Source organism: Molothrus aeneus, chromosome 2 (genome assembly GCF_037042795.1).
Source record: "Molothrus aeneus isolate 106 chromosome 2, BPBGC_Maene_1.0, whole genome shotgun sequence".
NCBI lineage: Eukaryota > Metazoa > Chordata > Aves > Passeriformes > Icteridae > Molothrus > Molothrus aeneus.
The window spans coordinates 25,415,498-25,429,042 of NC_089647.1; the positions used below are offsets into that span (position 1 = coordinate 25,415,498).

A 13,545-nucleotide genomic window follows, 5' to 3' on the forward strand; every position below is an offset into this window, starting at 1 on the left:
CATGATTTGAAACTGCACCTCACTGATTTATACTGAATTTTCAGTATATTACGAATACTTTCAAGTGAACTTGGTAACAGCAATCACTTAAGCTGCTGCAAAAATTGGTCAAAATTCTTCTTTTGAGAAAGAAGCATGAATTACTGTGCTCATTTTTGGCAGAATTACTCCATGAAACAGCTGGTTTGCATTCAGATTGAATTTCATGTGTTTTAATTTGTGCCCATTCTTCTTGTCCTGTCATAGAATGCCAAAAAAAAAAGAGGCTGGCTCCCTCTTTGAACCCTCCCTTCACATACTCTGTACACTGGTAAAGTCCCCACCAGTCTTGAAAAGTCAGAGAAATACAGGGTCCAATACTGAATGATTCAGGTCAATGCAAATTGGCACATACTATTCTAATTCCTGGGGAATCTTATGGAAAGTAATTTTATCAAGGAAAAAGTTGAAGTTCGAGAACAGTTTTTTTCTATTTAACACTTAAAAAACAAAAAGAGAACCAAAGTAAGTAGTATAATAATAAAAATGCAGTTGTCTGATGGAATCAACTGTAACTAGAATGAAGACTCAACTTTCAAATGAATGAAGGGGAGGTCGATGTGAGAATACAAAGCATCTTCCTGCATGTATGATGCCAGGTCAACTAGTTTTTCTCTTCATTACCAATTGTCATTACCATCATCTCTTAAATAAAAATAAAGAAGCATTATCTACTAAGGTTAACTAAAGAATACACCTGCTGAGAAGTGGACACTGCTCTGATTCTCCTAGAACAAAAATTGAACACAACAGGTTTCACAGTATATTCTGTCAAGTTTTTTCCTTGACATTAGTCTGTAATGGATGAAAGTCCCCAAAACATTTTTATTCCACAAACAGGGTTCATGAAGGTAGGGTAATGGTATGTATCTCCTGCAGTTAAAGAAAAGCTACAATAAAGAAAGGCTCACAAGAATGCCATCCTCACCAAACAAGAAGGGGGATTTATGAACCTGGAACAAGCCCAGAACTTGAATAAAGATTTTCAGTTTATGTTCTTACAATCAACTTTTTTAGGAGGAAAAGATGGATTATTCAGCTCCAAAAGACACTTCAGTTACACCTCAGTACCAAGACAGCTGCTGCCCACACCTGCTTCACTATGCGAAACCGCGCTGAGTCATTTATGAGCAACCCCACACTGTTGCAACAGCAGAGGAAAAGGAAAACTGCAAGAGTTTCAACAAATCCCAGTGGAATAAAGGCCCTTTATGACAACCATTGTTACTGCTGAACATTTGCCAAAATGTAATCACAGTTAAAGGAGAGGGACCTTGGTTAGAACCAAGGGTTCAGAAGCTCCAGCTGGTAGTCACTGAACTAGAGAGGGGAGAACATGATACTTTAAATCAGAAACCTCTAGAAAGCCATGGTTGCAGTAGTATAGTGGTCTTTCCTGGGAAAACTGTGCAAGTTTATGAGGAAATGTATTCCTTAAAGTCTGATGTTTATGGCTTACCAGATGGCATAATTAATACTTCTGCTAACATGACTGCCCCTCTTCAGAAAGTTTTGAGAGGTGTGCCAATAGCTATTTAAAAAACTTACACTGTAGCATCTCAAGCAATTAACACAGCTGGAGACAATACTTCAAGAGGTCTGTGGTAGAAAGTAAAATAAACTTACCCACTTTATATACACTTCCTTTCAAAAACACTTTCTTGCCAAACAATGAAAGCCAACTAAATATAGATATTTTTTCTATTCATAACACGAAAGGAGCTATACATCAGGAATAGGAAGAAACCCATTGTCACCGCTGACATGAATATAATTGCCCGTCAACTTTTTATACTGCCTGCAAGCACTGGAAGTGATGAATTGAGTGAGGCACAGGAACAGCCAAGTTGTGATGTGGGGGGTACATCAGGAAAGAAAATGCCAAGAGCCTTCCCTTAGGGCTGAGGACAGAATCCATGTGAAAGCCCATGTCAGACACAGGCAGGTCGTCAGCACAGGACCACATCCAATAAAATGAAATACTCTCCTATGGCTTACTCTCCCGGAAGAGAAGGCTCCTCTCTGCCCATTAACTACTCTGACTGGATTTATTTTATTTCAAAAACTGAGCCCAAAATAGTACCTTGACATTTGAGCATGAGCCATATATTATAATTGCAGTCTATACTTAGCATTAGGCGCAGTAAAACTGTCAAGAGCCCAAAAAGTTACACATGAATAGGATTCCTGATACTATTGAACTTGCTTTTTCATACATTTTTCCCCCTAGCTCCCCCTTACCCAGGAAACTATGAGAAGAAGATTTTATTATTCCTCTTAAATTACCATGAAATGTCAGTTTTGGTGCAAGGAATAATCACAGTGCAGTAGCAACCAAAAAACTCAAAGCAAACACCACCCCCACCCCGTAACCCCCACTTCTTTCCTGCAGTTTTCACAAGTTGGTTGATTCATCTCATACTCTAAATAGCAGCACACGGAAAAAATATTTCCGGTAAAGAAAACACCGGGCAGATTGGCTGATGCTGTCCTCCCCATGTCCCAGGGCTGCTCAGATAATTATTGCTGCTTCGTTCTTTTGACAGATTCTTTTTTTTTTTTTCTGCTTTTGAGAGGAGTATGGGGAAGGTACTAAACATAAACTTTGAGAAGATTATTATCTTAGAAACAAACCCAATTACCCTTCTGAGATTCACTTCCTGCAAGAGGAATAGAGAGTAACTACTGTCTGCAGGAACTGTACTTGAAGAGGTTTGAAGTTTGGAAAGCATATGCCAGCCAGTTTTACCTTGACGGTTCTGGGATGCTGTAGAGCTTGTGAGGCCAGGAATGCCAACAAACTCCCAAGCTTTCACAGGGAGCAGTCCTCCCATCCACCACTGCTGCACTGTAAGCTGCGCACAAGAGACTGGAGATCAATGAAGGAGTCTGTCCTGACTGAATATCAAAGAAAAATCACTCTTTTTGTCTAAGTGCTCCTTCTTTCAAACTGTATTCAGCAGGGTCCCACTTGCACAGTGGATTTTAAATAGTGAAGTGGACACTGCCACCTTCCTGGGCTGCTGGAAGAATCCATCAGGTACAAGGCTGCAAGACTGCTCTGAGGCATAGTGTTTAATTGTACATAATTTCTTTATGGGATCACTGATGAAATCCACACTACAGCCACTGTGACTGTTTCAGAAACTGAGTACATTTCTGAAGGAGATGTCACTTGAAAGCCAGTAGGGGCATGAATTTTAATGAGTATATCTGGTTACCCACTTGAGATATTCCCCACGATGGGACAACCTAACATTTGGGATAGCAAGCAAGAGCTAAAAAAAAAAAAGTAAGAGTCACCATTCAAGATCAACGTTTGGAAAAAGCACATGATTTCTCTCCTGTAATAGCATAAGTATTCAAGAAGAGTGTACTTGGGTTAAACCACTTCTTCAGATGGAGGTCCAAGACAGTACTCCCCTATATCAAATATCATTTTGTCACCAAAGTGGTCAAAGATCTCTCTTTCCCAGTCAGACTGAGAACATGCGGAAAGACCATATTTAAAGAAATAGGAACAAGTGGAAAAAATTTAAAAGAGGACTGTCTTTTGGTGCAATTGAATGTGATGCTGTGGTTCTAGAGGGGCACAGTTTTTCAGAGCAGTTTGCAAATACACAGTAGGTCTGGAAAAACTCCAGGTGCAATTATATGGAGAAGATCTTGCAAGACTGCTTGAAATGAAACTACATTAAGCCTATTGAAAGTGTCTCAAAATCTGTCAAAAGCCAAAAATGCTTGTGATGCAGCAAGGGACTGAGGATGTTGAGCATATGGCCTGCAGGAAGGGCAAACTCTGCCAACTGATATATCACCATGAACACAGCTAAAGAGAGGATGTCATCAAGAACTGCATGAGAAAGGAGAACTAATTTAATGTGATGGCATTTTGAAGTCATTATCCAGTCTAATGCAAAAAACTTCACAGCCAGGTGTAGCATTCACTTGCTGTGTTGTGAAATAAACTCCGAATAATCATAGCTGAGTAAGCAATTGAAGAGAAAACTGAAAAGTGTATCTTGGCTCAAAAAAAACCTCCTCAAGTGTAACTGTGATTCAATCATCTTGAATTGATAAGAACCAGCAGTAAAGCTTCTAAGCTGACCTCTTCCTGCAGTGGAATCAATCAAATAGAAAGGATGAAAGTCTGACGTATTTCCAAACGTGTGAGCAAGTATCTTCTTACTATAGCCCATTTTTAGAAGTTTAAAATACAGCATCTTCCCTGCCCCTAACTTTCAGACACACAGTTCCAATGAAGCTATCTGAAAAGCAGGACCCCAGATAGTCAAACAGCAGCTCCCAGGTTCCAATCTGCAAGTTTCTACCAAGCTCACTGCTATTCTACAACTGTCAGATCCCACAGCTCTGCTCCTCCCACAGCCAGCTAGCATTAAAATAAGTCTGTGTTACAATGAAAGCTTGAAATACCAATTTGCTATGGCAGCAAATGGAAGAGGTGGATGCCATCTGTCAGATTTTTTTAATGAATCCCACCCTAAAGGAAACTTTATACAACATCACGTTTTACACGTTGTGCCAAGATTTAGCATTTCTGATAATTTTTATGCTGCAGAATTGCATGTCCTCAACCATACTGAGGCTATGAAACAAACTCACTCATGTGGTTGCTTCTTCTATACCATCCTTTCAAATCTGAGTTGAGTTTAAGCACCATTCTGGAAGTGCTAAGAGCAGAATGTTTCCATCTTCTTAATTCAATTATTGGTCATTTTTAAAAGATACACAGAAGATGGGACAGATACCTCCCAACAGCTGGCAGAATGGAAAAGAATTGACCTCACTTTCCACTTTTTCCCCATTTTCAAAAGGTGAGGAAAAAAATTAGGTAAATACACTTTTTCCCTCTACTTCCACTATGAGAAATACTTGTAAATGGATACAGTGTTACAAGGGAAGCACCTTGCTATCCCGTTCCTAGACAATTTCTCACAGCTGTTGATCTTGAACTCAACAGTCTCAATTATAACTTTTCTCTGTATTCCCACCTTCACCTTCTGCTAGGGCTTTTCTGAACAGTTTTGTAAAAACTTCACAACAGAAGATTAGGGGGACAAGGGCACTGAAAAGCAACCCATTTCTCCAGTTTGCACTCAGCTTCTCTTCCAGTCTTGCCTTCAGAATATATGCTGCATTGGTAACAAATACTGTCAGAAGAACACAGTACCCACCCATTCAGGCTCACATTTTACATTACACTTTCTTCAAGTTTCAGTGAACATCCTTTTTTGTGATTACTGCTGTAAGATTTACAGTATTTTTCCCCCAGATTTTCCTAAAACATACTGCCTCAGTACATTTTGTTTCACTTCACTTCTGTCTGTAGTGGACTACATATGTAATAGAAGATGAGAAAATCCCAGCATGACACAGGTGTGAATGGTCACTAAATATCCCCATTTCTACATTTAAAGAAATTTGTCAGAAGTTTGTTTCTGTGAGGGTGAGTATCATCATTTCAATCTGTAATTTACTGACATACCTTTTACACTGGGTACTCCTTCAGTTGCCTTGAGAAATATCATCAGTTTGCGAGTACTATATATCGTCACTACTATGAGTTAGTCAAGAAATTTACCACCACAGATGGTACAATTTTACTGAAATTTTTCTTCAGCAATTTTACTGAAGTACTCCTCTGCTTCAATACAACTGCAGTGCAAACAAAAGTGTCACAATTGGAGAATATATGTGCTATGAAATTACTGGCTCATTGATGTTTTCTTCAGGAGTGCAGAACTGATGTTAACAGCTTCTTAGCAAACTTTCAACCAAACAACAAATTTCTGCTTGCCAAGCATGTCAATAATAAGACACCATCTATCTCTTCATTATTTTGCTTTCACATTGTGGAATCAAAGCAATGGTAGGGCAGAGCACTACAGTTTTGCCAATAAGGTCTCTCTACACTCAGATTTCTGATCAAGCCATGGACAGTCACCATGATATAAAGTTCTATTCACAAAAATTCAGGTGGAGGTTGGGCTCTTCTTGTGGACAGCAGGGAAAGTTTAGGCTGGACATCAGAAGGCATTTCTTCACAGAAAGGGTGATTAGATATTGAAAAGGACTGCCCAGGGAGGTAGTGAAGTCAGTGTCCCTGGAAGGGTTTAAGGAGAGACTGGATGTGTCATTTAGCACCATGGTATAGTTGACATGGCAGAGTTAGGTCATTGGTTGGACTTGATCTCAGCGGTCTTTTTCAATCTTGCTGATTCTTTGATTAGCTTTAGTTTTTCAGGATTTTAGACATTCTTTAAAACCAAACCAGGACTTTTCAGAAATGTCCAAAAGCAAATACCACACATTATCACACAAAATCCTGAGGAGGTCTGCTCATCTGATGTGGACCCCTTCACATGTCACAAAAGCAGTGCAGCAAAAAGCAGGACACCACTCCAAGACATTTCTCAAAAGTTAAAAATATTGTCACTTGTACCATCATCAGCCCTACATCTGAAAGCAACTCTAGTTTTTTTTGTGTTTCCTAAGCAAACTGACCCAACTTGGATAAACTGAGTTTGAAATACACTGGGCAGAAATGCAATAAGAAGACATCAAGAAAGTCACAGGAGGAGTATGTGCAAGACATGGAGTCTCCAGAGGCAAGCTGCTGACTGAAGGATGTCCAGCAGGACAGACAAACTCACTGTAACAGAAGCCAGGTTTATGTGGTCAAAACCTGGAAGAGATGGGGTGACAGTCTAGAAATGTCACAGGACACCCCTGAGCCTCAGCCCATGTCCTTCAGGCAGGAGAATGACTGGTCAATGTTGGTTCATGTCATACACTCTGCTAGGACAGGGACAAAGACACCGGTAACTGTTCTAGTCAATGACACAGACAAGTAAGAAGCTCTCCACCTACAAATTTGGGTTTTGAGGGGCTTTTCACATGCATGCCACACAAATATTTATGCATCAAGGAAGTAGCAAAATCAAGGAGGAAATTCTCTTACTACAGTGCCCTCACGATGATGAAATCAAAAAAGCTGAACAGTATGTGTACACATCTTATCCTCTGTCATAATGCCACCTTATTATGTGCATAGTATATATTCAGAGGAAAATTATACTGTTCTCTCTGGAAATCTTGTTTCCTTCACTGCAGAAGTTGAAAAAGGTAGACAAGGGTGCTGGGAAGTCAGACACCTGTCTATAAACTATTCTTCCATGCCTCCAATTTGAGAACTTCAGAATATTCACTGCTTTCCAAATGAAATTAATCAAGATGTGCTTGAACATAAATGATATATAAGCGTTACATATTTTGACACATTAGTTATTTTACCTTTAAAAACATGACTCTTCAGGTGAAAGGTACCTTTGTCCTACATGTCCTGATTCTGTATCTACAAAAACAAGTGCCTTTTCCCACCTTTAATTTTAAAAGAGCTAGGAGGAAGGAAGAAGAGAAGGCAACTACATATGTGAAGAATCTGGCATAAGGAATTTAACAACACTGTTTTCAAAGTCAAGTATAGATTGTGTGCAACAAAGGAAAAAAAGACAGACTCCTAAAGAATGAAAATCATACATTAATAAATGTTGTCCCAGTATGTAAGCACTTTTTCCAAGCACACTGGAGTGCAATCCTTTATGAGGGAAAAAGCCCCAGTATATATCATTATGCAATACTGCAAGAAGAGAAAATATAGATCATCAGGTTCTCAAAATAGCAGAAGTGTTTTCAAACACTGTTTACATGCAAAAACCTGTACAATCATGTCAGAAGATATGTATGCTCACCAGTTTATAACAGTGGATGTTTTCATACTGATTCCCAAGGAATAATGCAGTCAAAACAACACTTAAGATTCCATACCTTGATTATTTCCACCAACTGATCCACACCACTGTCACCTGGAAAGATCGGTTGTCCTAGTAACAGTTCAGCCAATACACAGCCTGCTGACCACACATCTAAAAAGGGAAAGGTGGAGGACAGGGAAAGGTATCAGTAAAATATACATATTAAGCTATTCATAAAAAACCCAGCCATTTTAAGCTACTTACTTTATCCTTTGCCATGTTTGATTGTGTATGCAACACAGCTAAAAATAAAAACCATTCCTATCCTAATGTTACCAGATACCTGGTATAAAACAACAGTGTGCAGTCTTAGAAGTCAAACTGTGAGACAATGAGAACTGGAAAATCACGTTAAATGCTATAATATATTGACATTAAAACTTACACATGCAGGGAAAAGACCATAATATGCTTGCCATTTGTAAATTGAGAATTTCCCTGTGTTGGTTTAGATCATATTGATTATGAACTACACATAGATATCATGCAACACAGTGGCTGATGTTTTTATTGTTTCTCAGTGTTGAATCGACTCAGTTTTTCATACATATATTGTAAGCATACATGCACTGACAGATGAACCAGTACTGCAAGTATTACTAGTATCCTGAAGTACATGATGATTAAGGGATCTGGGAGGCAGCCTCTCTACCCAGTCACTTCAAGATCTAATCTTTATCCCAGTTCCATTTTCCAACCTGGATGAGTAACAGAACTGCAAGTCACAGATCACATGTCAACAGTATCTTGTAGAAGAAGCCTTTAACTAATTTTTGTATGTATACCAAAAACCTCAAGAAGTCCTTAGGAGCTATTCCTCCTACATGAAGAAAATTTTCATAATCTATTCCAGGTATATCTTCTTAAATAATTAGGCAATTCAATATTACAGAGGCAACTTAGGAATGTATCTAAGTGTACTACAGAATACAGTATTTTATTTTTGGAATTTAATTAACCAAAGAGAAAAATCTAACAAAGCAAATGCAATAAACACTGTTTATCAGTGTTTGTGAGAATCTAATGTAATTGCACAGCAAATAAATGGAATTTTAAGCTGCTCAACACAGTAGAAGTATTGTACTTGATTGCAGAAAACTGCTTCTCCCCAAAAATAGATTCGCTGTAAAGTTTCCTAGAAAGTCTTCAATTGTTGAATGAAAAACCTGAAACCTTACACTAAAATTCAATCTCAAACAAGCAATCAGCATCAGAAGAGCCATAAAGCCTGGAATACAAAGAAACACCCCAAAAAGGAAAACCAGTCCCCTTCTACCCATATGTCTTTCAACTCTCACCTACTTTTATGAGCTAGCCTTGTTCCCCAGGAGAATTTATCTCCTGAGATCTGTTCCACTGAGATAATCTATGCTATGACAGAAATCCTTACTCCCTCATCTATTTAAACTATGTCCCATCTCTGGAAGTGTTTGAGGCCAGCCTGGATGGAGCTCTGAGCAACCTGGTCTAGTGGAAGGTGTCCCTGCCCATAGCAAGGGGTTGGAACAAGGTGGTCTTTAAGGTCTGTTCCAACCTAAGCCATTCTATGATCCATGGTACTGTAAAGCAGGATATACACTACCCTGCCAGTTATGGCTAAAGGTCTGAGTAAGGAAAACATCTCTGACAGCTCTCCAAGCCATCTCTTATGACTTTGTCACAACCACCACAGAGTGGTGCAAAATAAAATCAAATAAAAATTTCAGGAGTTTAAGATTTATAACAAAATAATCAGCAAGTTAAAACACAGTTTTCCTTCCCCCATTTCTAAAGGAAAGAGTGAGAAGGCTACGCAAAAATACTTCCCCTCCCAGGAATATGGTTCAATTGGAACATACAGTAGACTAACACCACTGTCATTACTTCAGCTTTTGAAATTATTCACTTCCAAATCAAATGGATGCACTTTTACCTAATGTCTTGGTACAAACATTGCATCAGGGTTTATCCTAAAATGTAACTACTTACAATGTAAACAGTACCAGAAATAATTTGACATTTGAGTCTTGAATTTTAGCAAGCAAACATACAAGTTGATGCTTTTTAATGTTTTAGTCACATTTAATAAAAGCTGATATGGCCACCGAGGTGCTAAGATCTCTTCTGGACAACAAACTAAGAAGGAATCATGTAAAGAATGTTTAATTGCATCTAACTAATCAATGTCTCTCTCTGATAGCTCCTGCTGTTGGACCAATACATCCAGCAAAACCATGATGCAAAGCATCACTTTTGGTGTCTCCCATGCATATTAGGTTTAGAGGAATTACATAACTGTTCAACAGATAGATTTCTCCAGAGGTACTGAAGAGATAGATTAAATGTACTAAGCAGTCAGAATGTTGTAACTTAAAATTCTATTTAAAGATACCTTTAAAGGGTTTTAAGTAAGCCAAGTCCTTTACAAAACAAGTAGTTACACCAAATCTGTAATCATTATTTACAACTCAAATCCTTATTTTGCACTGAAAATGTTATATATGGCAAGGACAAATATTTGACAGAATATATACAAACACAGAGCTGACAGGAGAGTAAGTCTTTAATCACAATTCACTTCCTTTTAAGATTTTGAAAGTATGCTAGCATTACTTTCTTCAGATTAGACTGTGGCTTTTTCAAACTGTTTTAAAAAACCTTCTGGTCTGACTGTTCCATTAAGTTGGCTTTGAGCCGTTTTTGCTTTTCCTAGTTTCCCTAAATGCTTTTGCACTCCACCAGTCTATTTCAGACAAGTCTGTAGGGCAGAAGTCTCAAATGCAATACAAAAATTTTATAAAACCAGCAGTGTTGGTGCCAAGGTGAGGAGGGTTCAGTCCTTTGGTGAAGGGCTGGGATTCCCCAGCCCTGCCAAACTGAAGCTGCAAACCATCCAAACAATGTGCAGGTCCTTGTTCAAGAAAGCCAAGCACGAACAGCAGAGGGCACATGAGAAAGCTGGAGGGCGTCACATGGGAACAGAGGGGAAAAAAGCAAGGATGTAGGTCATGAGGAAATAGGTGGCAATGGCTGAGGAATACTTGCTGCATCCATGCTGGGTTTAATCCCTCAAACATACATCAAAATCCATCAGAAACCTATTGCTCCTTATGCACTGAAATCTTCCCACCTAGGCAATCTAATGTCTTGTCTAAAGTCTATTTACTTTTCCTTTACTTTGCCTGCTAACACTTTAAATACACAGTGCAGTAAAACACAGGCGTTTCAAAATCTCCATCTTTTTTCCAGGCATGTAATTTCACCAACTTCCAAATCAGGACTTAGGCAATGTTCCCCGGACAAGGAAGTGAACAAATCCTTGAAGCAACCTCAACAAAATCCAGAGAGTGGAGGCTAAGTTGAGCAGCTCCAAGGAGGGACAGAAACAAAACAATATACACAGGTATTTATACAACTCTTGATAAGCAATGTACAATAAGGAACAAACTCAGAAATTTCATCTCTGCTGAAACTTGATGGAATTTATGCCATTGACTAAAATTTGGTTCCAGGATAGTTTGCTCTTTTTTTCCCCCCAAACCCTTTATATCTTGCATTTTAAAATATATCTACCACATCAGGATGGTAAAATTCTTCCTCAAGCCTGAAGTAAACAAGTACTAATTTCTGTATTTAAAGACATGTTACTTAAAGGAAGTGATCAGCTTACAGTAGTTCCTTCCCAGACACTTTTATGTCTTAGTACAGTCAGAGCTAACTGCTACAGATTAATATGTGGTGTAACTACCTGCTCCCATGGGAGAAGAAGCATTTTCTGAACTATTTTTTTTTCAGTATGTGCAAGTTAATTAAAGCCATCTAGGACTCTCATTCACATACTTTAAATTAGCTAATAAACACGAGAGAATCTTAAAAGAAAAATACATCAACAAATGGTCCTTACGCCAAACTAGTTGGGACAACATGAAATTTTAGGAGAAAATACTGAAAACTATTCATATCAAGATAGCAGGCAAGGGTACTTTCTTCATACCTTCAGTGAAATGTAGTCTAAACTATACAGAGAATAAATACAGCTGCCAGGCAACAGCAACCTTCAAATAAGCTTATTTTAGATAGTAGTCACACATTACAATGGTAGCTGATGCCATATCTTTCCTAGACTAAAAAACACTTAGACAAATACCATTATCACCTAACCTACCTCCATTAATTTAAACATGCAAAAATTCATACAGCCTCTTGCACTACAAAAATTTTCTTAAATTAAGTCTCTACTACTTTATTGATCTTCAGAGCTGTTAGATGGACGGTGTCTAATAATATAATCTTCATAATGCCCTTGCTTTTGAATGCATTCTAGCATTACAGAAGGCAAGAAAACAAGTATTTATCTTTAAATCAGGAAGAGGCATTTAGGAGAAACAGTGCAAAATACACTCCTTAGCTTTAATTCTGTAAGCGTGCAATAGCCATTTTGAGTTGGAAATTAACACCCTGTCCACAAATTTCACTTTTTCTGATTTTAAACTCTGCCTTTCCAAGCTGAAAAGCTGGCCCTCTTCTTCACAGCAGAAGCACTATTCATTGAATTACACTCTAGCTCCTCTTACTCGTTATTTGGAGGACATGGAGGAGGAAGGGGGGAAAAAAAGACAGTTTCTCTTATCCACTTAGTACAAATTAAGAACTTCCATTTATCTGACGCTTTATGGGGCGTATTTACCTTCCTACTTTTTTATTACCCTCATCTATTCATCTCTGCCTCACTATTCCTTCATCTTGATAGATTTCCTCCATCTTGGAGGTGACTCAAAGCTGCTGCTCTGGAAACTGTGGAAACAAACCAAAAGTCAGTAAAGCAGCCCTGGGAAGTCATAAAATCAACAGCTTCTAGTTGCCAAATGCCAGACCCAAAGTGCTTTTCACTGCTGCTTGTTTGAAACAATATTTGGGATGTCAGAACAAGAGCAAAATTCAGGATTACAGGCAGGTGTGGTATGTTGGTAGAAGTTTTGCACATCAAGCCACCACAGATCCATGGACTGACAAGAAGGAGTAAGGCTGAAACATGAAAATGCTTGAAAGATATGCTTTTTACAGTATTTGGAACAAAAACTAAACACAGGCATCTCTAGTCTCTTGTAATGAAGAGATGAAACTACAATGACAGGTGGCAGAGTAGCTCAGTAAATTAACACCTGCTTACTTTCAGCACTGGAAGTTGCCATCTGAGAAAGAAGCAAATCCTTCTGACTGTTTGGCAACTGTTCAGGGACACACCTTGTGGTGGTTCTTCCTCAAGAAACTCTGAGACAGGCCAACTACACATACCTGCAGAAGGAGCTTCTGCTCCAGACTGCTGAGGTGAAACACATGCTTGCTAGGAACGTGAATGAACAACTTGATGATACTTATTTTCAGACACCCCAAGAGAAGCCAGCAATGGTCATGCAGATCAATCTTTCCCTGACAGTGGCTATAAATGTTCCCTCTGGAACACTCCCAACTCCTGCCAGTGCAGTGGTGGAACAAAAGCACCGAGAGCAGCAGTCCCTCGTTGTGCAGAAGCACCAGCAGGATCTGCTGAGTCCTCCCCTGCCCTGTCACCTCACCTAGGGAAAAACTACATGAGATGGAGGCAAAGCTCAGGTTCTTTCCATACAAAAGGAGCTCGAGGCCACAGAAACACCTGCATCCAGCCCTACTCCAGTGCCTGTCCCAGGACACT

General features: G+C 39.0%; 1 protein-coding gene across 2 annotated transcripts in view; it reads right to left on the minus strand.

Moving 5' to 3' along the window:
• The window catches only part of GSK3B (glycogen synthase kinase 3 beta), a 149,386-nt gene that overhangs the window by 33,837 nt on the left and 102,004 nt on the right, over positions 1-13,545 (minus strand). For both annotated transcript variants that reach the window (XM_066572120.1, XM_066572119.1), the window contains exon 7: positions 7,888-7,985. In XM_066572120.1, coding sequence (XP_066428217.1) covers positions 7,888-7,985 — 98 coding nt within the window. The remainder of the gene's footprint in view (positions 1-7,887; positions 7,986-13,545) is intronic.